This window comes from Microplitis mediator, chromosome 11 (assembly GCF_029852145.1).
Source record: "Microplitis mediator isolate UGA2020A chromosome 11, iyMicMedi2.1, whole genome shotgun sequence".
Lineage (NCBI taxonomy): Eukaryota > Metazoa > Arthropoda > Insecta > Hymenoptera > Braconidae > Microplitis > Microplitis mediator.
The window spans coordinates 14,960,261-14,987,223 of NC_079979.1; the positions used below are offsets into that span (position 1 = coordinate 14,960,261).

The 26,963-nt window shown below is 29.4% G+C and overlaps 1 protein-coding gene across 3 annotated transcripts in view; it reads right to left on the bottom strand.

Annotated features, from left to right (window-relative positions):
- Positions 1 to 11,563: 11,563 nt before the first annotated feature.
- Positions 11,564 to 26,963, bottom strand: part of LOC130677794 (uncharacterized) — a 211,547-nt gene continuing 196,147 nt past the window's right edge. Inside the window, exons 5-6 of one of the 3 annotated variants that reach the window (XM_057484660.1) lie at positions 26,545 to 26,761; positions 11,564 to 12,086 (exon numbers count right to left, since the gene is read on the bottom strand). In XM_057484660.1, the coding sequence (XP_057340643.1) occupies positions 11,983 to 12,086; positions 26,545 to 26,761 (321 nt within the window). In that variant the 3' untranslated portion in view covers positions 11,564 to 11,982. Of the gene's footprint in view, positions 12,087 to 26,520; positions 26,762 to 26,963 lie in introns of all 3 variants that reach the window. The other 2 variants (XM_057484659.1, XM_057484661.1) reach the window with 2 other exon arrangements.

Genomic DNA, 26,963 nt, shown 5'->3' on the forward strand with positions numbered 1-26,963 from the left:
AGAAGGCAAAATTATAAAATTTTTCAGACATAAGAAACATTACTATCGAGATGGTAGCTATTACTATCGGCAATAGTAATTATTACTATATGAGAAACAAATAGTTAACATAAAAGCATGATAATGATTATCACATACAGATGGTAATCATTCTCTATTACAAGGTGCTGATAGCATTTTTTTTTCAGTGTGTAACTTCCCGCTAAAAAAATTGACATTTTTCAAAAAAAAGGGAAGTTCTTGGTTTCGCTGCGATTTTAGGAAATCAAATTTCTAATAGATCTTGACGTTTTGAGATTCTAGAAAGCTATTCTGACTAATTTCAAGAAATTATACAGAACTCAATTTATACAATCTATGGATCAACTAACTATGATTTGATCCCTGGCATGTAATTTTATTTTTCAAAAAAATTCGTCTACACGGAGAGAAATGTATAATAACCGTTCCTAGTACGCTTATGAAATATCATCCCATACCGTTATGGTAATCATTACATGAAATTATGGGATATAGGCCCATACTTTCTGGGAAAAGTTCCCATAAGTATAGGAACAATTTCCATCATTATGGTAATAATTCCTATATCGCATGTGAAAGAATTATGGTGATGATCACTATCCCTTAATAAAAGAAACGATTTAAAACGATTAGAAAATAAAATTTTTGAATACTTTTTAATGCTTATGAATCGCTTTTCTTATGGGCATTTAACATTGCAAATCGTTTCGAATCGTTTCTTTTAATGAGGGATAATATTATGATAATCATTCCCATTATAATATTGTAAACGTTACTATAATATTATGGTAATGGTTACAACAATATCGTGGTAATGGTCACCATAGTATATGGTAATCGTTACCATATATTGTAGTAACCTTTACCATAATATTATAGTTATCGTTACCATAATATTATAGTAATAGTTCCTATAATATTATAGTAATGGTTACCATATATTATGGTAATAGTTACCATAATATTATGGTAACGATTACTATAATATTATGGTAATGGTTACCATAATATTATGATAACGATTACTATAATATTATGGTAATGGTTACCATAGTGTATGGTAACGATTACCATAATATTGAGGTGATTGGTGTCTTAAATTAATATCACTTATATACTACAATGATAACACACTTATATTAGAAATAACAACACCACAATTAACAGCAGTAAAAGAAAGCAAGAGCAATATATAGTTTATTGAGATACAATGTTTGCTGTTAAACTGTCAATATAAGACTGACTGACTGTCGCGCATCTATAAAACAATAGAAGAAGGCATTTGTTTTCTAGCTATTCAAATATTTTAAAGATCAGTTTCACATTCGTTACAATATTATAGGAGCCATTACCATAATACACGGAGAGAAATGTCAAGTAAATATGCCTATGGAAGCATAGTAATAATTACATTACTCTATAGTTTATATAAGCAGTCACATAAGAGCGGCGAGACACAAACTATAGAGTAATGTAATTATTACTATGCTGCATAAGCATACTTACTTGACATTTCTCTCCGTGTATTATAGTAACCACTACCATAATGTTATGGTAACGATGACCATAATATTATGGTAATGATTACTGTAATATTATAGTAATGATAACTACAATATATGGGTGCCGTTCCTATATTCAACATTTCAAAAGAAAACGGTTACTATGCATTATGGGATCCATTCCCATAATATATTGTAATTGTTACTGTAAATTTTTCTCCGTGTATTTGTTTTTGAACAAAATTTAAGTAATTTCAAGTAGTATTCATCTCCTTAATTGAAATATGAAGTATACATTATATGTATATAGTAATAGTTATGGGTAAATTCTAATAATGCAAAGGAAGAGAATCCGACAACGTCAATGTATATAATGACATACAGTATGAACAATATGTATTTCGTGAGTGAGATGTTTGAAAGCACGACGCCGTCGACAATGACAACGAGTTACCACGGAACTTGTGAAATGTTATGATTTCCTCGTATTATTCCGTAGAGTGCAATTGCATTTCTGTTATATCATAGTGACATACGTGGCAAATACATTTCAGACCACGTTAAATTATCACTATATTAAATTTCGGTTAAATACATAATTATTATTATTATTGTACATACACATATGCCAAACGCATGCTTTACATCAACGTGTTCATTTTATGAAAAAAATCATTCGGCTCTTTTATATTTAACAGGAACCCGAGGGTAAAATTACAACAAAATTGGTGTCTCGTTTCGCCGTGAATTTTCTTTAACTAAAATTAAAATTAGAGAAAAATAAAATATCATTTCAAAAAATTTTTTTCTATTAAAAAATTGTTTTTTTAAAAAAACATGAGGGAACATGGTAAAAAATATTTTGCGGATATCACTATGCCAGTATAGGCGTGAACGCCATACTGTATGGTATCAAAGATTTTTATAGGCTGTAAAATTGTACGAATAGATGATTCAACCATTGCGGGAATAGTAATATTGGCGATAGTTGTCGCGGACGCCGCAATGTCAGTATGGCCGTCAGGCCCATACTGCGTTGCCGTATCCACAATGCTTCTGGCTAATAAACCTAGTCTAACGTCATCTATATAGTTTTGGTGGTAATACGATAGTATACATTGCCACGTCAGAAATTATGGCGGGAAATACTAGTAGTATTGTAGCTCTCGGATCTCAGGGCCATGCTGTTTCGCCGTGCCTGCTATGCATACGTGTGAGCAATACAATAGCTCCAGTACTATACAGTATAGTAAATAACGCCATACTTCTGGGACTCGTTACAATACTGTCTTAAAATATTTCACATGCTATTTTAATATCTGTCTTGAGACCATACCAGCATGGTGTTGAACGCCATGCATTTCTTACCGTGAAATTTGTCACTTATAATAATGAAACATTTCAAATTATTTCTTAAATAATTATTTATTTTTATCACATAATTTTTATAAATTAGTAAATTTTTATATACATATTCATTCTGAAACTCTATTAAAAAATCTATTTTGTAATCAAAACCAAATTACCCCTGTCAATATTTTTCAAATATTTCATTTGGCCTCAACTGTAATTTATATTTCAATTAACAAAATTAAAAATTCCAATTTAATTACAAAGTATTTCTAAAAAAAATTTAAACGCTCGATAAAAATTTTTTTTTCGCACGCTGTGATTTTTATTTTTCACCCACTCGAAAAAATTTCAATTTAAAAAAAATAACATCGACGTTAGTTAATAAAATTCATGTTTCGATGATCTAAGAAAAAAAAAGAAAATTTTTTTAATTAAGCAACGAAAGTAATTAATTTTTTTGAGTAAATATTAATGAAGGGCTCAGTGGATTTATAGGATTAAAATAAGAGATTTGAATGTATAATTAAAGCGTTTTAAAGGAATTATAGTGTAGTGTAAAGCACATGAGTCGGTAAGGGGAATATTATAGGGATGTGTAGATTGATATTAACAACCATGTCCATGGAAGACACGAGAGACATTGGGCTTGATAATTAATAGAGAGTTGTGGTATTAATAGTACTGAGAGTTTAACCTCATACCTCGAAGCTCGTACTCGGTGAAGGTATATATGCTTTATATCAAGCCTCAATATCATCTCGAGTGGCGTTTATGCCTGCGCTAGTTAGAAACGTCGAACGCTAATCACCATCGGCCGGTTTGCTGTGCGAATATTTCATAGATTTATTATTAACGTCATGAGTCATCATTATGACACTTGATACTCAATTAATTTTAACAACTTCCATTATTAATATTAACTATTTCATTATATTCAATTAAAATTTTTTTTCTTTATAATTTATCATTTGAAAATTGAAAAAATATTTTTTCTACTTGAGTTATTTAATTAACTTCTAATCGCGATAAATTTAAATAGAGATCCAATCTATTTTAAATTAATTCAATATTCGATGTCGGGAAAATTCCGGAAAAGTTGACGCATCGAAATTAAATCTAATTAACGGATTAGCTGCAATTTAAAATTGTAAAGCTGAAAATTCAGAGTAGTAGTATTGAAACATATTAACCGAGATTGAATTTGTAGAAATTGAATTCAATTTACAGTGTAATTAAAATAAATTAATTAGTAATACGAAATTAATTAATTGAGAAAATTAAATTTCTGAACATTGGGTAGAGTTGAGATTTAATTTTCTTATTGGACTGTGAAATATCTTACAAATTAAAAAAAATGGATCGTAATCAAGATGGCGACTGTCAAAAAAAAAAAAAAAAAGAAATAAAAAAATAATTTTTTCAAAAATTTTTTCTCAATATTAACAGAAATACACTTACGCAAAAAATTAAAGGAACAGAAAAATTTTATCAATTTTTTAGTAATTTTTGGAAGGCTGTAACTTGGTGGAAAATAATCGTATCGAGATTTAAAAAAAGCATTTTATAGCTTGAAATCTCTAGTTTCGGTGCATTTTTTTCAAAATTTTTTAAGAGCTCCGGCTATTGTGCAAACATAAGAAATACCGCGAGACAAAAAATTTTTAATTTTTTTTTTTTTTCCCAAGAGCCCACGGACCATGGAAAAATTCTTTCAACTCAACCAATGCATAGGTCGTTTAGCAAATTTATTCAGCTTCAATTTGGCTTTTTTTAACCTCGTAGGACGATTTGTCGTAGAGATATCAGCCTTCAAACAAAAAATGATTCTTTTGGCTTTGATTATCGATATTTCAGCTACCAATGATCGCACAGTAAATTGAAGGGCGGCGTTAAAAATTTGAATCAATTACCTACAAGACCCTCTCATCATTTTTTGAAAAAAATTTCCAAAAAAATCGAAGAAAAAGAAAATTGGAACTTTTTTTTTTTGGGTTCGAAATTTTTTTTTTGACATTTTTTGGAAATTTTTTTTTTGTCATTTCCTTGCATTTGCTAAGTAACCAACGCAAAAATTTGAGAAAAGTCGAAAAAAAAATTATTTTTCTCATTTTGATTATGATTACACAATTAAAGGATTGAAATTGTTCCTTTAATTGTTTAGCAAAACTTTAAGCGGTCATTCCCAAAAAAACGGCTCGATAGATCAATTTGAAAATTAACAGGGTTATTAGGGGTACATTAAGCTAAAAAAGTCCCTGGCAACATTATTTTTTTTTATCGATATTTGCAGAGTAGTGGTTGATTTACTAAAAAACCAATAAAAATCATTTTTTTGTACTTACATCGAATGGATGTTAAAAATAAAAAAAAAATTTTCTTTTCAAAAAATGATGAGAGGGTCTTGTAGGTAATTGATTCAAGTTTCTTACGCCGCCCTTAAATTTACTGTGCGATCAATGGTACCTGAAATATCGATAATCAAAGCCAAAAGGATCATTTTTTGTTTGAAGGCTGATATCTCTGCGACAAATCGTTTTACGAGGTTAAATACAAGGCAAATTGAAGCTGAATAAATTTGCTAAACGACCTATGCATTGCGATTAAGGTTTAGTTAAAAGAATTTTTCCACGATCCGTACGCTCTTCGGAAAAATAAAAAAAAATTTAGAAATTTTTCGTCTCGCAGTATTTCTCATGTTTGCGCAATTACAGTACGGCTATTATAATAAAAAAATTCTCCTATTTACATACATCCATGTATGTCAATAAAGTAAGGTTAAGTTCTTTTTATTTTAATTGTGGTATATTGCCTACAGCAATATCGGGTTTTGCTATAGTCAGTATACGTATTGCTCTGTGAAATAAACTTTGGTATTCTTACCACAAGAATATCCGTATTGTTACCAGAATAAAACATTTACCGGAAAGAAGAAAACCTTTTTTTTCAGTGCACAATTTGTGTAAATATTTGAAAAATTATAGAAAATAATTTCATTAAAAAATCCATTAATTTTTTTTTCAATTCATTATACCAAAGTATCTATTGGAATATAAATTTATTATCTGCATTGAAAATTCATCGACGTACAAAGGGAAAAAATTAATAATGGATTTCATTAAAAAAAAAAAAAAGCAAGGAAGTTATTTCTAAAAATAGCAAAACAGTATTCAGTCAAAAAAAACATACAAGTAGTAATTATTTATTAATTGTTTTCTGATTATATTTATTTATTCAGGTAGTTTTTGTCGGTGTAAAAAAAGTAAATGAGAAAAACGTAAAAGACTATTTTTATCTAGCCGGGTACAATACGATGTTAATGCAATTTCTAGATGGTTAGCGGAAACGAGCCATATCCCTTGGCAGCCGTCGGATGATTCTATGCTGAGCTATACTACTAGCGTCTACTTCCACCAACGCTGTCCAAAGCTTTTTTGCATATCTGTAAAAATATTCTGTTCCAAAGCCGCAATTCGTTCATCACACCCGTGACGTTCACGCCTTTTTTGCATTATTTTCCACTACTTTTTCTTTTGTTATTATTATTATTATTTTTCTATCTTAACTTCTTTGTTTTTTTAACTTTGTCTAGCTTATAGCTCGCCATTGATAGCGATAAGAAAACACATATTGGAAAATAAGTAGAAAAAAAAAAAAAAGATTACGACTTCGCATATATTTTCTCATATTTCATAGCAGTGTGACATCGATATTCATAACTCGTATTTTTTTGTTTAAAATTACTTTTTAAAACTCACAAAAGTTGGAAAATTTTCATTTTTAAACAATTATATAAATATATACACTGAAAACAAGATTTATTTGAGCCAAAGATATCGTATCTTTGGATATGGTCAAATATAATTGTGAGAAAGATATAATATATTTGAGTAGTTTAATTGCGTGAAATAAGTGATTTATTTGTGGTAAAGAAATGATCCAATTGCTACAAATAAATAAGGGCTTCAAATATATGTATAGTATCGTCAAATTATAGGTTATTTGTCACAAATTTAACATCTTTACCACAAATACATCAATTACTTATCACAAATAAATTATATATATCTGTCAAATTATACACTAAAAAAAGGAAATATTTTTCCCAAATAAATCAATTTATTTGTGGCTTTTTAACTTCCCGCTAAAAAAATTGCAAATTTTCAAAAAATGGGAAGCTATTGGTTTCGGTCCGATTTTTGAAAATCTAGTTTTCATCAGATGTCAGCGTTTCGAGATCCTAGGAAGCTATTCTGACTATTTCCGGATAGACTTCCGTGAGTGTGTGTGTGTGAGTGTGTGTAAACTTTTTTTGTCCGACGATATCTTTGGAACGAATCAACCGATTTGAACGTACTTGGTGACGTTTTTGGTTTTTTTGCGTTTCTTATAAACCACTTGCCCGATTCGCCTCAAAATGGAATCAGTTTTAAGTCTTTTTGAGTCCTTTCGATTGCCACCAAGTACGTTCAAATCGGCTCATTCGATCCAAAGATATCGTCGGACAAAAATTATAATTTTTCAGTGAAGGTATGTTTTACCGGCCTTACAAATTTTAGAGCTCGAAGAGACATACTGGGGCAAATTGGGTCACTCTAAAAATTAAAATATGTACAAAATTTTTCTTGCTATTATTATATACCTTAATTATATTACAAGTTATTTTTTAGTAAACTGCGAAAAACTTGTGGAGCGAATTTAAAACGAATGATTTTTTATTTCTTTATTGCCCTCGGAATAAAATTCACTCTGGAAGAAAATTTATTTCAGCATTAAAACTCCAGTCCGATCAGATTCGAATTGAAATAAAATCCACATTAGTATGAAATCACTCCACTGAAAAAATATTTCCTATTCATTCCGTATAAGGGGTGGTTTTTTTTTTAAACTCCGGAACTTTGAGTCACGGAGTGAATTTGGATTCAAATAAAATTCGTGCCCGCTGTCAATTTTTTTTCAGCGTAAAAAGTAATACAAAGCAAAATGAAGTCTGATCTAATGACCTTTGAATATTTTATTGAACTTGGAAATTAAAATTTTAGAAATAAAAATTTCTATTTTTGAAACATAAATTTTCAGAATTAAGGGACATTAAATTTTTTTTATGAATCTACTTTTACAAATTTATAAATAATTGCTGAAAAAAATAGCAAATATTTTACTCAGCTCATTTTACTCCAGCTTCCTTTATATGTATTAAATTCCCTTGTAGGGTAAGAGCACCAGTACCTGACTCCTAACCATTCGGTCTTATATTTTAACATTGGCTCAAAATATATATAGATATAATTTGAAACGAAGTGGCTGGCTAGTGGTTTGGGGTTGGGTACCGATGCTCTTACCCTGTATGTGATATTAAAAAAAATTTATTTATATTTAATCATTTTTTTCCTCCTTGAAATTAAAAAATATAAAATTTAAAAATTAATTAAAATAGGGGAAGCAAAATTCCGTTGAATACAGATGTTGTCATTGACTAGCTGATCAGTACATACGATCCGGTGTATGACCATCATACTTGAAGCAGAATCACCCCCGGTAGTTGAGAATAATTGATAGGTATAATTGGTCGCTCCAAGTTTCTTGAGGATCAAGCGTCCTCTAGAGTTTTATCTCTACATCCTCATGTAAGCTCTCACCCTCTCGATTTTCTCGTTATTGGAGCGACGGTATTTTCTACATAGATATATACCTCAACTAAATTACTGTAGTCTGGACCAGACCGTAGTGTAGTTGACTAAAGTATAAGAGCGATAAAAAACCGAGATGAGATTAATCAGCGATAAAAAAATCTCTAGCTCTGAAATCTCTGTACCATAATAGACTGCCTCGGGTTTACCTTCGCCGAAAAATTTATATATAATAATAAAAATATTATTTAAATTTGTAAAAAAAATTACCGTGTATCCAAGTATTAATTTTTTTTTCGATTTATGCCGTACTTGCGTCGAAATAATAAAATAAAAAAATATATTTTTTCTGTTGGCTTTGATAAAAAAATACATTTAAATTCATAACCATTTCTTTGGCGTACAAGTCACGGAAGCTGTAGTGTCAAAGTGAAGAAGAAGTAGAAGTAGAGGCTAAAGAAGATGAAGAAGAAGAAGAAAAGAGAAGAAAAATAAAAAAAAATAAGAAGGAAGTCTAATCACGCGTCTGCAGAAACGAGTCTCGAATCACTTGAGACTCTGGTGTGAGGATTTTATCGATAAGATGCCCGAGATACCGTCTAGTTTTTTTTACTGGCTTTTTATTTTTCTTCATTATTATATGATTATATTTTTTATTATTTTATTAGTGTAGTGGGTCTGGAAATTTAAAAAATATACTAAACCTCGTTGATTAAATAAATTGAAAATGTTGTTGACGAGATGGAATAAAATATAAATAAAAAATAAAGTTAGGGTCGGCTTAAGTTACGAATACCAAGCCGGTGTTCTGGAGACTCCGATGAATTTCGAGACATTTTATAACCTAAAATGGGGTCACCCAGACGACCTAGACTAAACGGACATTTTTAAACAGGCTTCCGTATTTCGCGCGTTCGCTGTGTATTCTCTGAGTCATCCTCTTTCGCTTTGCCTGATTGTGCATTGTTCCACTGTCTTTTACATTTTTTACTTTTTATGCCTCATTTTTTTTTTTTTTTTTATCTATAGTCTGGTGTTCCATTGCTGGTCCGGATAATTTTTTTCCTTTTATTTTAGCACGAGGACGAATGTGTTTTGCATAATGGAAAATGCACCCTTTTGTACGCTCTAGTTTTTTTCGACGAGAAAAACTATGGTTAATTCCGTTTCGAGCGATGCGTGTCTCCGTATCTGTACTGTGTTCTTGCTGTGTGTGCATACTATGGTCATGTTGCTAGAGGTTTTATTTGCTCAGTACGACAATTGAATTTTTATTTTACACTAAATGCTTCTAAGTTTAATAAAGGATTTAAATTTATACATATAAAGGAACAAGGGGCAAGATGAGACGATTTTTTTTAAAGAAAAATTCATTCAGATTTTTTTATTTACGATTTGTGGAAAAGATGGGGTAACTTGATCAGCTGTACATTGCGGGTAATTTTTAATTTTTGGAAAAAAAATACTTTTTTCTAAAAATTTTACAATTCCTGCATTTTTAGACGGATCACTCCCGACCTCAAAATTTTCGCTCATTTTGCCACAGAAAAAAAGATTGAAAATAAAATTTACTTTTTGTCTATCTAAATAAAAATTTTTTAATTTACAAATTTTGAAACGTCTTAAATAAAGAGTATTTTTACTTAGCATAGAAAAAAACTTAAAATTATTTAAAGTTGTAATAAAATAAATTTAATACTCATGTTTTATTTTCAATGCTTTTACGGTTGCTTCAACTCGTTTGTTTACTTTATTTTGTATTCATATTTTTTTTACGGTCATAAGTTTTGTAGTGCACTAAAAATTTTTCTATTTGACTGTTACAAACAGAGCCATTAGTATTTACATGAAAAGTGATCCTTAAATGTCAAAAAAGAAAAATTTTGAATTGCTCATTTTTTAAGGAGGAGGGGGTAAAGGCTAAATCGTGAAAAAAACGGTTTTTTACGAATTTTTTTTAGGTGTATGGATTGAGCTAATTAATTGCATCCTTTTGAACATCATTAAGTATAGTTTCAACAACATTAAGTCATTTTTTTTATGTAAAAGTATCCGCAAACAAGCCGGTGACGGAGCTTTTTCAGAACGTCTTTTAAAATAGACGATTTGCGGTGAGCACTGTATCTCAGTTGGAAATTATTTAAAATAAAAAACCACTAAAATTTAATTAAAGCATTATTAAATCCTTCCCCCAACGTTATCTGATAATTTTTTTTTTCACTTTTTCATTTTTTGTGGTCATTTAAAGTAAAAACTGCTATTTTTTACGAAATTTTGCCTCATTTTGGAGGTGGAAAACCCCCTTGATGTAAAAAAAAATTCTAAAACTCAACGTTGGGGGGAGCTATTTTATACGTAGAAAGTGTTGCTAAGTTTGAAATAAATCGGTTATGTAGTTTTTAAAAAGCAGTGCTCACGAACTTTGAAAAAGTAGTATCGAGGAAAATACGTTTAAAGTTTTAAATGCTAAAAATTAAAAAAAAAAATTTTTTTTCAACTTACACGGAAATTTTTTAAAACAGAACAATAGAGGTTAGAACGATCACCAAGTGAATAAACTGTATACCTGCACTCCCTTTCCGACCGCCCGCAGTTATCGAAGCTACAGTTTTAAAGAAGACCAACTAGTTAATAACTTCGAGAGTTTTGCTCTGATCGACTTCAAATTTGGAGACTATTCTTAAAATGTGTAGTTATAAGAAAACCAAAAAAAAATCTGATTTTTAGCCCTTAACCCCCACCCTTAAATCCAAGGTAGTAAAATAATTAAATATTTCTTCAGCAGTAGAATCACAGCTTAAAATTCGCAAAAAAATTTCAAGAAATTCGGGAGATAGGAATTTTTTTTTTTAATGATAGTCACTGAGGGTAAAAAATTCATTTAATTCTTATACATAATTTAGTAAATTGGTGATAAAAAGAAAAAAAAGTGAATAAATATAATAAAATATTGTTTTTAATCCGATATATTTATTATACATTTAATTAATGGAAGGAATAATTATTTACATTATGAATAAAATTATAATTTAATTTAAAACGACAATTGTATTTATTCTGGCTCGAGTTTTAATGTTTTAATTCACTTATTTTATATAATTACTCATTATTATAATTTTTTTTTTAAATAACAATTTACATCAAAAGATAACATATATTTTTTTAAAAGTAATATTCAATAGTTTTTTTTTTTAAATACAAGTGTTTGAATCAGCTTAAATTTAAATTTACGTTACTTAACTCGAACGACCTTAATTAATTATTTTATTACTTTAGTATTTTTTATTATTATTATTATTATTAATATTATTTGTTATTATTTATACTCTCGGATAAAAATGATTCGTCGTCTATCTACGTCATAAATAGTTAATGTTTTAACATACAATAAATATATATAATAACTGGAAGCCCTAGACTACTAGGTTTTACATGGACGATGTTAATCGTATATCGATGATGTCCGTTGATGAATAAAGCTACCTATTGAGCTTGGACAATAGCATTGCACTGGCTACCAGACAGAGTATCCTCATCCATCGGTCCTCGAGTGTCCCGGACAATGTAGTTTCGCATCCATTCTCTGTCAAACAGACCAAGAAACCGTTTTACAAGAGACAAAAGCTTTGAGAAACTAAATTGTTTTCAGTTATTTCGCTTTTATTTTATTTTTATTTTATTGAGCCAACACAGGACTTGGGATTTGCTACTCGATTGTCCATGCGATTGGATTTGTTGTAAAGAATTAAAAAAAAATAAATTGAAAAATAATAATAATAATAGTAATAATAACGAGCAATTTGCAGTCACCAAGTGGCTGTTCGTGTTTAGTAATAATTATTTATAAAACTTGAGGCATTGAACGATTGCATAAAACATCCGAAACTATGAAAAGGCACATACTTAAGTCAAGATCCTTTCATTGTTATCAGATTAGATTTTTATTATTACAAAGATATGCAATGGAGAAAATTTTTCTTATTCTCTCTCAAAAATGAGGATGATGGCATTTATTAACTATTAATAAATCATTTATTAACTATTAATAAATCTTATTTGGCCCAAATACTTCTATCAGTGTAACTTTTAAAGGGGTGAATTTAGCAAAAATTGTTAAGAGACATTTTTTGTAGAGCATTCAATTTCCTGCGAGAATATTCATCGGCTTTTTTTCGGAAACTGATTTTTGCATTAATTACAAAATTTCAAAGTTGAACAATCAAATTGTAAAATCATACCCATGTTCATGGCATGATTATAAGGAAACGGTCCATCTGACAAAAAATTTCAATCAGGCATTTTTTGTAGAGCATTCAATTTTCTACAAGAAATGTATTTAAATCAATTTCGTTTATCTCGATTGTTTGAGAGTTATGAGACAAAAACCTGCTCATTAAAAGAAAAAACAAAAATTTCGATGATACACCTCTTAATATTAATATTGAGGGTTCAAACTTGCACGATAATTTTTTTGGGCCATCATGATTAATATTTTCACAGTATCGTTAAAAAAAAAAAAATTGTTGTTTTTTTTGGCCCAGTCTAGTAAATAGTATATTACACGCCAAGAGAGAAAATCAGGACATTTCAATCCGTGAGTGTAATATGCAACTACACTCACGTCCTACTTCTATCGTGCGTATCTTATTTTTCACCACATTTATACCTGAAAGATTAAATTTTTGCCTCTGTTTCTGCGAAAAATGGCACAGGTGCTAATTTTTATCGATTTTCTTCCCATAAATTTAAACTTTCTGCGCAGGTATGGTGAAAATTAATTTATCTCGATAATTGGCAGTAGAAAAAGAGTTGGAACCATGAAAAGGCACACATTCATGTCGAGACCTTTAACTAATTCTATCATTGAAGTATGATAGGAACGAAATTTTTCTTATTCTCTTAATAATATAGATAAGAATGATTAATTGGAGTTAAAAAAAATTAGTAATGATGTCCCATGTTGTCCCAGATTCTCATTTTTTCATAATAATTAATAAACTAATTCATGAAAAAAATAGTGAAATAAAAACTATTAATAGAAATGAAAAAAATTTTTAACCAAAAATATAGAGATCAAAATAAAGTAATTACTTCTTTTCATAAAAATTATTTCGCGCAAAATAACAGGCCACTGTTGTCTTACTATTTTATTTAGTTTTTTTTTTATTTCTTTTTTTTTAAAAAGCTTTTTTGAGTAAAGCTTCTTTTGGTTGCTGAGTAAAAGACTCACTTGAGCGAAGAAAAATCGCATTAGCGTTGAGGTGAAGTTTTTTTTATTTTTTTCTCTCTTCTCTACTTTTGTTTTAAAGACAGAGGTAATGTAGATGTAAATTATGTTGATTGTGTAAGTGAATTTCAGGATTAAAGTGACTGTACTACGTAATTTACAATTTAGAGTTTTAAAAAGAATTATTAATATTTTTAAATGACAAAGAAAATTATTACGAGAAAAATTCAAATTGTCTTATTAATTATTTCAATTAGTTATTAGTTTTATTAAACTTTTGTGACGGCTCCGTTTCTGCAGTAAAAAATTAAAAAAAAATTGTACTGCGATAAATTTGCTTAGAAAGTTTATTACCCGATAAAAAGATTAATCACCAACAGCTTCCATTACTCTCTGATACTCGTTGTCGTTTATTATTTTTTTTTTTTTTCGTATTCTCGATTGATAAAAATTCGTAAATTTAACGTCTCTCGTCATTCAACTACACCCGCATCCACATATGTATACATATATATTTATTTTATCTTTCTGGATTAGTAAAATTTACTATCAAGGATTTTTCATGACGTGATTCATTTGTATTGTTACTACTTCGTCAATTCGTCTGTCAGATTGAAATGTTCTAGTACTAATCCTCGTTACAACGGTTTAAAAAAAAATTTAACAAAAAAAAAAAAAAAATTTATTAATGGAGATCAATTTTTTTGGCTCTGCTCCATATGACAATTGTTAGAGCGCGTTTAAATGATGGATCTATTTATTTATTTTTTCATTTTATTTTAGTAAAATATATATATATACATTAGAGTGTTGTTTTAGGGCCTTTTTTTTTTTTCAACGCACTAACAGCTTCTATAGTTGCAGGAAGGTAAAATTAGAGTCCTTAACATCGCGTCCCAAATGCCAAAAGGGCGTACAAAAGTTATACGCCCTTTTGGTTCTTCAAAGCAAAAAGGGCGTATAATTTTTTTTTTTGGTGCCAATCGTTTTGTAAACATGTTCTAAGCCTAAAAATGAAAAAAAAAATTTTTCCAAGCCAAAAGGGCGTATATCTTAAGATACGTCCTTTTGGCGTTAGTACGTCAAAAATTTTTTTCTGCAGATCTTTACGTTTCGAGCGATACTAAAAAGAATGGCATTTGGCACGCGATATTAATACTAACAGGTTTCTCATTGCAGTTTTCTTTTCCCATTTAAATAACATCCCTGCTTAAAAAATCCGATAGATTCTTATAGCTATGTATAAGGCCCTTAACTTAACTATAGCACTTCTCATAGAACTCATTCATTCTTATAAAATCTCAATGGGAATTTATGAGAATCTATTGGATTCTATGAGATTTTTTAAACAGGGATGGGAAAAAAAATTTTAAGTTTGGAATTTTATACTTCAGCAATGGCTCATTGTACAGGTAAGTTCGGGATTTAATTGTGTAGGGAATTGAATGCTCTACAAAAAAAGTCTCTTATCATTTTTTGATAAATTCATATGTTCAAAAGTTATTGAAGCTTGAAGTCAAATTAATAGTAAATTTCGAGATCTTTTTACTTTTTCGGCGAAACTATCAGACTTATGACAAAATATAATGAAATATTTTTTGTAGACAATTTCATTCTCTACAAATTATCTCTGATAAAGTTTTTTCAAATTTCGCATAAATTTTTAGTTATTTCTATTTTAATGTCAAGCTCTTGAAATCGATCAGAACACTATTTTCTTAATTGCCTCTAATTTTGACAGGCATCTTATTGTACCTTTTTGCAACTATAAAAGCTGTGGGTGCGTTGAAAAAAAAGTTACCCTAAAATAACACACCCTAATATATATAATACAAGGTTGGAATTTATGTTTAAAAACTATATATAAAGTGAATTGTAAATGTATGGAAACAAAAATTTTCTTGTTTTCGCTAATTGTACTGTCTTGAGTAAGAGGGCAAGACAAATTGTCTTTAAAAAATAAAAGCCTGATTTCCATTACTGGAGTGTCTAGGATAAAATAACAATTTTGGAAGCAATGTCATCATTTCAATTTTCCTCTTCGATTTGTATCTTATGAGCGCTTTACTACGATGTCGACGTCACTCTCAAGTATTTGGAATCGTGCCAACAAGGACATGACAAGCGCGACAGATCCTTGGCGTCGCCATAACAATTAAATCCAATTTTATTTTTATTTTACTGTTTACTTTTTTTTAATAAAATTAAATTAAGGAAATAATAAAAAATGGTAATTTCATTTACTAAATATTATGGTTCATTTTATCGGTTTAAAATTTAATTAAATAATAAAATATACACATATATAAATAGTTATTATTTTATTTATTTAAGCTTTTGCGTGAATTATTTAATAATTTGCCTGAATTCGTCTAGGCTTCGACAACTGGCTTACTTGGTCATGATTCAAGACGACCAAGTCTAAATCAAGTTTTATTTTTGACCCGGGTTTCAAATCATCATAACTTTTTTAATTTCTTTAAAAATATGAACATATTTTTTTTTTGATCCGAGGATTTCTCATTTTGCTAAAAAAATTTTTTCACAGCAATTTGATACTTCAACTTTTAAAAAATAAATAATGTCCTTATTGGCCCATTTTACCCAGCTCTCTCTCACATAATTTAAATATGACAAAAAATGATAATTTATTTCGGGCATTAAATATTTATAGAATAAAAAATGTTGGAAAATCCAAAATTGCACACCTCAATCGCTCATTTTATTTTTAATCATTACTTTTATTTTTTTTTTTATTATGAATTTTTATTCAACTTTTAGATTATTAATTTGATTTTTTTATTTCTTAATTCCAGTTTAATTTTTTTTTTTTTATTAAAATTTTTTCTAAGTATCCCGCATTTTTGTTGTAGATGTCGCTCTTTTTTTTTCAATCCTACTGTTTTACGCTAGTGCTGCTGCCAGTAGTTGATAGGGAGAAAAAAAGAAAAAAAAAATTTACTTTTGTAATAACAACAATAGTAAAAATAAAAATGGCAGCTAAATTTTTCGTGAAAAATCAGTTCTTTTATTTTATTTAATTGCAATTAAACTAGACGTATTTAGATAGTGATTTTCAATAGGGTTCTTGTGATCAAAAATACAAAGATAATAAAAAACAGGTTAGGCCGATTAATTGTGTCTACTGAGAGTTATTTGGTTTACTAAGTTTCATACAGGACAATTGACAACTCGTGTCACTGGGATTAAAATAATTTATATTTAATTAATGGAATAATCAATCGACTTAAGATAAGGTCGAAATTATTCTTTAATAAATTGTCTTCGTGTTAGTATACAAATTGATCCATTTTATTGTAATCAAAAGAGGATAGAGAAAATTTAATACGAGTAAATGACTCAAAAAATTTAGAGCGATCATAAAGCACACCGGCGCTTTCGCGCTTGAGGTGTGCAAAAATTCATCAAAAATTTCAAGGTACAAAGAATTAATGAATAAAATAAAACACACAGTTGTGTCTAATTCAAATGGATTGAATTAATTCAGAGCGTTAAAATAATGACTGAAAGGTTATAGAGTTGAATGTTGGATAGTAGCGACTTTTGAGTAAATTACAAATAAGAGAGATCTACAGTTACTAACTATACTACAACTCTCTCACTCTCTCTCTCTCTTTCCTTCTATCACTTTCTTAGTCTTTGTCTACTTCACTAGGTACGCAAAACTCTCAGAGTAATGTTGTATTTGCCATTACAGAAGTTTATGCAGGTAATGAAAACCTCATATTTGAGGAACAGAGTTTTGTCAAAAGTGAGGAAAACTATAGTTGATACTCTGTTAGAACTGACGAATGTACGAGTTATGTATAGCGCATACGCTTCAAATTGAATTTGAAATTATTTAAACACAACCAGACATCAACCATTTAAATTAATTTAATAAATAAATAGTTTTCATATTATTTATTCCATTTAAATGTTAAAAACCATATAAAGACTGACTGACTGACAGACAGACAGACCAAAAATCAAGATGTTGGTGTTGATGTATAAGAGAATTATAACTGGAGTTAATGCAGAAATAGATTGATATGTATGTGCATTATCTCTTGAAATTTCATCACTATTAACCAACGGAATCCGGCGTGTTCTTGGTATGCAACCACTTTAAACCAATGGAATATGGGGGCGTGGGGGCATAAAGGGGGTGGTGAAAGCTGGGAGCGAATATTCCATTAGTAAGATACTGAAGACGACCACTGCGCTACGGCTTTCACCCTCGGATTCTTGGTCACGAGTCAATATATCGAATCACCAGTCAAACCAGAACCCATGATAAATCAATGATGATAACTTATAAAATGGATAAAGTTTTATAAAGTGTGTTCATTTACATGAGGCTTGAAACGAAAGTCGGGTAATTAAATGAGTTACTGTCAGTTATATATTGGAACGGTATGAATAAATTTGTATGTATATCGAAAATAATCTTGAAAATTATTTTTTGTGTCTGAAACTTTTTGGATAAAGAAATTTTATTTTTTAATTTAATGATGACACGAATGTTGGGCGAGAAAATTAACGCAGATTTTATTGAGATCTAAAGGAGATGGAAAAAATTTTCGGAGTGAATGCGGATTAACTCTGGAGTGGATGACTGTTTATTTATTTAATCCCCTCAGAGTGAAATTTACTCCGAAGGGAAGTTTATTTTAATATTAAAACTTCGAATCGGAGTGAATGCGGATTTAAATAAAATCTAGACTCCAAAATCACTCCGCTGGATTTAAATAAAATCCGTAATCACTTCGAATTAACGCTCGATTTCTACGGTGTAGCTAAACATATTTTGGAAAATTGGACCTTCAAATTTTCAAAAGGATTTATTAAAGGGAAATCTACTCACTAAGACTGGAGAGCACTAACATATTGCACTTTATTTTCTGTAAGCTTTAAATGAATTGTACAAGAATGAAATTATTTTGAGTTTTGTCCCAATGGAATTATCACAAACAACTTCAAGCTTTATGCGATTTTTTTAAATCTTGATACGTCATTATAAAAGTTGAGTAATTTGTGAAAGGGTTTAATAACAAGCGAATATTTTTAATAGAAAGACAAAGCTACGAAATTCATTAAAAATTGTGCCCTTGACTCATAAAGTGATTAAAAGTATTTAAAAACAATTTATTTTTTATTTTAAATTACTCTTATCTTCAACTTGCAATGTATAATTTAAATTTCCGGCCAAAAAAGTTTCTTTCATTGCTGCCTTTTTTAAAATGATTAAATAAATAGAATAATAAGTATTTATATATGTGTGTATTTTATTACTTAATTAAATTTTCGATCGAAAAAATAAAACATAGGGGAGGGAGGGGCAAAACGGGGTACTTAGAGAAATACCAAATTTACGAGGACTCAAATACACTAAATCTTTTTTTTTTTTTTTTTTAAAATATTCGAAGTAAATAGAAAAAATTTTCAGTTACCGTTGAAAAAACAAATTTTTCATTTTTGCGGGCAAAATAGGGTACCCCCTAAAAAAGGTAAAAAAAATAATTTCTGGATTTTAATCGAATTTGATTGTTAAATTTTTTTGTACCCGAATCGAAATATTAGACGTAAGTTGAACGTCCCGATGAAAAAAGAATTTATACAATTGTATAGAATTATATACCAATTATATATGGACTATATATAATTATATATAAACTATATATAATTGGATAGAAAAAATAGCCCGATCCAATTGTATATAATTTGTATAAAATTGTTTATAATTATATAGACTTGTATACAATTTGAATAGAATTGTATACAATTTCTATACAGTTGTATACAATTGGATCGGGCCATTTTTCGTATATAATTTTATACAATTGTATAAAATCTTTTTTCATCGGGGTTCTTAACGTTTTGAATGTAAATTGAACATACTTAACGTTTTGAAAGTAAATTGAACGATTTTTTTGTATTTTGGTTTGTAAAAAATTGGTAATTTCATGAGTTATGATTTTAGTTTAATGATAACATTAATTAATTTATTTCAATATTTGTAATCACAATTTTCATAACCTTGATATAATAATATATGAAAAGATAAAATAGTATTAAAGATAGAAATATGAAACTGAAAAAATTTTTTTTTCAAAATACGAATTTTTTATTTAAGAGCCAGAAAGACAGACGAGGAAATTTTAGGGAATTGAGGTGATTATAATCCAAGAGTACAAAATCGATAAAAAAAATTTTTCGGAATGCTTATGTTTTCTTATTGTAAGTCTAAATAGGTTTTAGTTACGTTTTCGATTTATGATACTCCAATCTACGTTTTGAATAAGTTAAAAGCTGTCCAATTGAGTTTTAAATGCCCAATTTACGTTTAAAACGTTGAAAACGTTCAATTTACGTCTAATATTTTGACTCGGGTAAGTAATTTGTGTGAAGAAAAATTATATTTTACATGATTATTAGATACAAAAGAAGAAAAATAAATTTTTAATAGTCTATCATAAGACAAAAGTCATTAATATTTTTCAACAGACAATTGATTTTTGAAAAAGTTTAACAAAAAAGTTCAAAATAACGCTCAGTTATTTGGAATGACTCATGGATTTTGAAATGTTTAAAAACCATTTAAAATATAAAATTTTTTTTTATAAAATTTCGGGGGTACCCCCTTTTTCCTTAGCCCCTATGTAATATTTAGTAAATGAAATTACCATTTTTTATTATTTCCTTAATTTTATTTTATGAAAAAAACGTAAACAGTAAAAAAAAAATAAATAAAATTGATTCAATAGTATCCGGAATTGAATCAGATGTTTTAAAAAATTGCAACGATAAATTTTTTTGTACTAAAACCGAAATTCAAATTAAAGAAAGTTCATAAAAAATATAAACGGTTGATAAATCATTTTTTCATGGTATTTAAAAATATAATTCGGTAGAGAATGAAACCCACTGTTACGTAGTATAAAAAATAAGTTATGACATTAATACAACTTTTATGTCAGAGGGTAAGAGTACATCATTTATTTAATTTTTTATCCGCGAGCATTGAGGGGACATGAAAAAATAATAAAACTTAAAAACCGTGGGCTAGTGGACTAATCTGTTATTGCAGAGCCTAAAATTTTTTATTCTCAAATTATTTTTAAGACCCTTGAAGTTCAAGAAATCCTTGGATATTTAAAAATTAATAGCAGACATTAAGCTCGAAATATTACAAGACTGTGAGTTTAAGAAACCCGGCATTGAATTTAAGGTTCAACAAATAATCGGATGAAAGGAAAGTCAAGAAAAAATAATAAATAAAGAGCATTAAAGTTTTTCAATACGGCTGTAAAAACATCTGAAGACAAAGAATGTAAGAAAAATATTCTTAAATAACTTGGAGTGGCTTAATATACTTTAACACTTGTTTTCACTTGTACACCTCTTGTAAAAACCCTAGCGAAGAAGTGTTGTGTTGGAGGGAAGCTGAAAAATAGGGGATTTTTTTTTACTTTTTTTTTAAGGCATCAATAATGTGAGTAAGCAAGAAATTTTTCGACGACAAGAGACTTGTAAATTCAAGCATGTGCACATTTGATAAAAAACTGTTTCAATGATCAGAGGGTGCTTGAGTTATATATAGATACTTGTAAATATAAATGTATGGAGCATGTATATAAATAAAAGCAACACATCACCTGGAATAAAGTAAACGGTAAATAAAGTCAAAAAGCAAATGCACAAATACTAACTTTGTACTTTTAAATTCAAAATCTTTTTTATTTACTACGAAATCGATTTATCGGGTGTTCTCAATATTTGTACTGACTTTGCTTACCAAAATTATGTACGTATAGATGTATGTGCTTTGTACTGTCTATTTTATCATTAAAAAAATAAGACGTTAGTTTTATATGATGGAGCTTTAACGAAATTGGACAGATAAAAATACTATTTTTGAAAATTCCTTTTACATTCATAAATAGGGTCGAGGTACTGTTTTTGGCCACTTACAGGCCAGTTTTGGACACCACAAATTTAAATAAAATATTTTGTAAAATACGCAATGACATAATTTTATTCAACGCAGGCCTGATTTGCGCGCTTTATGACGTCTGCGTTGCGAACCCTAAACGGCTGTTTATCGACCGGTGCAAAGAAGTTGAGTAAAATCAAAATAGATGTCCTCGACTTCCACCGGCGTTGTGAAAAGTAAGTGTTGAAATGACATTTCACCACGCGTCTCAAGATTTTTAACTGAGCTCCATCTATTAAACATCGTAAGAACTCGTTGAACGACTTGAAGTTTTTTGTCAAAATCCATGTTGAATGGCTAGTATACTAAATATGGTTACTTCAATTCATCATATGGGGAGTGGATTATACCGCGTGGTTGTGTGGTATTTATTTTGTTAATAAATATTGAAATTAATAATTAAAACATCCGAGTAAATTTTAAATCAATTAAATATGAATTCTGAATTTTAAAGCCGATGGTTTGTTGTAATTTTGTGGGTGCAGTGTGTCGCTAAACAGCTACAGACTTCGCTTCGCAGATTGTCATTAGTCGCGTAAATCAGGCAATTGTTGAATAAAATATAGTGCATAGTAGAACACTCAGATAGTCTTTATCCGGCAAGCGCAATGATTTCAGATACGGCTCCGGGCGTGTATGTAACCCTACGACTCGTGCTGAAAACATTGCCCTTGTCACATAAAGACTATCTTAGTATCCTAACTATGCAATATACTATTACGGTCAATTCCTATTTTTTTTTCATGAGCCCGTTTTGCCTTTCTAACGTTACCTAGTAAGCGTACAAAATATAAATATTACTTCAAAACATAAAAATGTCAGTAATAATCGATAACATGATACGCATGTCAAAGAAGATAATCTTGCAGACAGGGAAGCAGTGTTTTTAAAAAATATACACAAACAGAATATATGATCAAAAAGTGAAATGGACATGGGTCTAAAACCGGTCTGAATAAGTGATTTAAATAGAATCGGACACTGGTGAATTTTAATGTTATATTTTCTTTTGAAAGGTTTCAGTGAATTTCTCTCTTACCCTCCACACTAACGTAATCTACAAGGTTACTTTGGGGTAGAGGAAACTTTGAAGACTAATGTTTCAAACAGGTGCAGCGGATAGCGGCTGAAAATGATTGGACGATCAAAATTGTTAAATTTAATCTATATAATATATTAGTTATACTGTTGAATGTTAGGTTATTTTTCTAAAATAAATTTAAGTTGGTATTTCTGTAAGTAATTCTCGTTTACTTTGAGTGGTCTAAATGTTACGAGTCATAAAGTAAACAGTTCTGGGATTGAAACGGAACAATTCTAGCATAGAGCACTTGGTGTTTGATCCTGGACTAGAAATAAAAGTATAGAATACGGTATATGTTAGTAAATGTATTGACCATATATATATGAATATATGTATATATATATATTGTAGACTTTTTCAACGTCGCTGAGTCCAGTGCTTATTTCGGAAATGGAAAGGACAATTTAGCTGAATGGACAGTAAGGGGATAGAAAAACTGTCAGCGTTGTCTTTTTTCTCATACCCTTGTATTTTTTAGTCTAGTTAAGTATATAGATATATAGGGGTGTACAAGCTGCAGTTATTTCCTGCAGAATATCACGAAATCGAAATTAAATATTTGAGGAGTTTTTACCCAAGACGATGAGCTTGGCGCCTTACCCAAAGCTTCATCTCAGATGAATAAAATTCAATGTTATTATAGTAAAGATACTGAAAATATAAAAAAAATAAAATTTAAGTATATCTGTTTCTCGTGTACGAGAAAGTACTGAGGATAGAGTACATTCAGATAAAAAGAATCAAATGAAAACGACCTATACTTAAGACAATAAAAGTCGTTCCATTTTCGTGTATAACGAAATCACGCGGTTCGAGCAGACACTTTCAATGGAAATAGTCTGGGAATAAAAAATGAAAAAAAAAAAACTATAATAATAATTTTCATGTTTTTTTGCGGTAGTAACCGGAAATGAAAATATGGAAAAATGAAATTGGACGTTAGATAAATGGATTAAAAAATTATTAAGATTTTAAATTACTTTTATGAGTATTTGTGATGATATTGGAAATTAATTTATTTTATTTTATGACTGAATTATTATTTTTTTTTATTTCAATGAGTTGCAGTTTATAAGGGACTGACGTTCTAAGGGTTGACTTTAATAAAAAAAAATGAGTGAATGAAAAAGCCACGGTTCCAATGATCAAAGAAAAATTTTTACATTAGATTTTAATAAAAATATTTCAGATTATGATATCGCGATCGATAATTAATTTTCTCGATTTAATAATAGTGAAGGTATTGCTTTTGAAGATGAGCTTTAGTTTTATTAAAATTTAATTTGAAGAAATAAACTTTGATAATTTTTTTTATCAGTCCTGAGTTGCTTTTAATGTAAAGGCCAAAAATGCAAAAAAAAAATTTCACGGCAAAAAAGTTATGGAACAGTTCCAATTAATTATGAAAACCATGATTATAATTTTAGAAATATATGATGTATAATTCAAATATAAATTAGTTAATTTTTTTCTATAGAAATTAAATTAATTAAGAAAAAAAATAATTGGCAACTTTTTTTAAGCAATAAGGTACTGGCGGGTAATATGACCTAGCTAAGGGAGATTTTGAATAGAATCCAAAAAATTGCATTTAATTATCGAAATGTATCATTAATCTTTATTTCAATACATTAGCCATAAAATATAATGAACTAGTGGTAATTTATACCACAAACAAACAAAAAATTAAACGTTTACAAAAACCATACGAGTAGGCCTTATTTTACTACAGTAGGGTAATAAGGCCTACGGGTTAAACAAACTGGAATAGTTTAATTATACTTAATAAAATTGGTATTAGAGATGAATCATCACTTAAATTTAGCAACAATACTTTTTTAAAGACAGAAAACTAGGTCGCTTTGCTCAACAGCACGTAAAGCTATTAGTATCCTTTTTAAGAGTCAGAAGACTAGATTGTTTCTTATAATTTCTTCTGCGCTACGACAGCATATGACGAATGATGAAATATAGAAGACAAGGAACGTGGTATCGGGACTCTATAAACTTGTCGTAACATTTCTACACGGAAAGAAAATTATAGCAGCGGTTCCCATAATTATGTGAAATTTTTTCCTATACCATCATAGGAATTACGACCATAAATTATGGGAGCGGTTCCTATAATTATAGGAATGTTTCCCATAATTATAGGAATAGTTCCTATAATTATGGGAATGATACCCATAACACTATAGGAATGGTTCCTATAATTATAGGAATGGTTCCTATAATTTATAGGAATACTTTCTATAATATTATGGGAATCATTCCTATAATTTATGGGAATGGTTCCTATAATTTATAGGAACCATTCCCATAAATTATAGAAACCATTCCCATAATATTATGGGAATGGTTCCTATAATAGTATGGGAACTATTCCCATAATATTATGGGAATGATTCCCATAATGCAATTGGAATGGTTCCTATACCATTATGGGAATCATTCCCATAATATTATGGGAATAGTTCCCATACTATTATAGGAACCATTCCCATAATATTATGGGAATGGTTCCCATATTATCATGAAAAAATTAATTTAGAGAAGTGTGGTAATCACTTCTACAATACACAGAAATATTATTAAACATAAAAACAAAAATTCAAACATTGAAAAAAAAAATCGTATTTGGCAAAAAAACATAAAAAGTTTTAACAAGAATTTTTTGTCAGCACAAAACATTCAAGAAAATTCAAATTTTGGGAAATTTCTACACTATTGTGCAAAAAAAAAATTTTATGATATTATAGGGATGGTTCCCATAACATTATGGGAATAGTTCCCATAATATTATAGGAATAGTTCCTATACCAATATAGGAACCATTCCCATAATAGTATGGGAATGATTACCATACCATTATGGGAATGGTTCCCATAATGATATGGGAATGGTTTCCATAATATTATGGGAACCATTCCCATGATGGTATGGGAACCATTCCCATATCATTATGGGAACCATTCCCATAATGGTATGGGAACTATTCTCATACTATTATGGGGATGGTTCCCATAATATATGGGAACCATTCCTATAGTAGTATAGGTACTATTCCCATACCATTATGGGAACCATTCCCATAATGCATAGGAAAACTTCCCATAATTTTCTTTCCGTGTATGCAAGATTTAATGCAATTAATTTTGAATTGGAAAATTTTTTGTTTCAAATTTAAGGGGGGTGGGTGTTTAGCCTTTTTCCCGGTATTAATAAAATGCGAAATTAAATTTTCCATATATCGAAATGAAAACATCAAACTATTAAATTTTCCTCTTCAACAAAAGCTCAAAGACTGGAATGTATAGATTTTGGTTTTATGAAGACTCAAAAGTAAACCGAGCCTGCAAGCAATGTAAAATGCGGGTCATGAATCACTATATATATGGCTAAAAAAAAAGCTTTAAAACCCAAGAGTAGTGCGATTGAAAAACTCTGGTTTTACTCTGGTGAAAAACCGTGGAAAGTTTTCCGCGCCACGAGAGTTTGTTCCATGAACCCTCTGAATTGCATCGTGAACTTATTCAAGTAAATCAGGTGAATAAAAAAGGAACAAAAAAAAAGTAAAAAAAATGGGAAAAGTTTTAAGGAACTCGGGAATACGACCAAAGTATTTGGGCTGATAAAGATAAATTAATAAAAATAAATATAATAGTAAATCATAAAACAAAATTGTATGGTCTCTTCTCTTATCTACTTACTACCCCTATGAGGAGATGCATCACCAGTGATAGGAGCAAGCAACGGCGCGTCCTCGGCAACTTCATATTCAGCAGTCGCTGTATAAATTCCATTGATGCTCGCAAAACACCGCAATCTCAGTCTGCTGTCCTGAAAGAGTCCACTGGATGCTTTGAGCTCGAGTCCAGACCAGGTCATCAGCATCTTGTCCTTTGGGATTTTCCGAGTACGGATTTTGAATTCCATCGTGGCGTTATTCAGCTGAAAAACAAAGGACACAGAAATCCAGGTTAGTTGCGTTGGATAACAAATATCAAAAATAAAAAAAAAGATATCAAGAAGACGTTTCATTGTACGATTGTTCAACGTGTTCATTTGAATCCTTGGTGGATTGAAAAAAACAAAAATGAAAAATAAAAACGCTCGCACAAAGAGAAAAAACAAAAGCAAAATGTGCGGATGG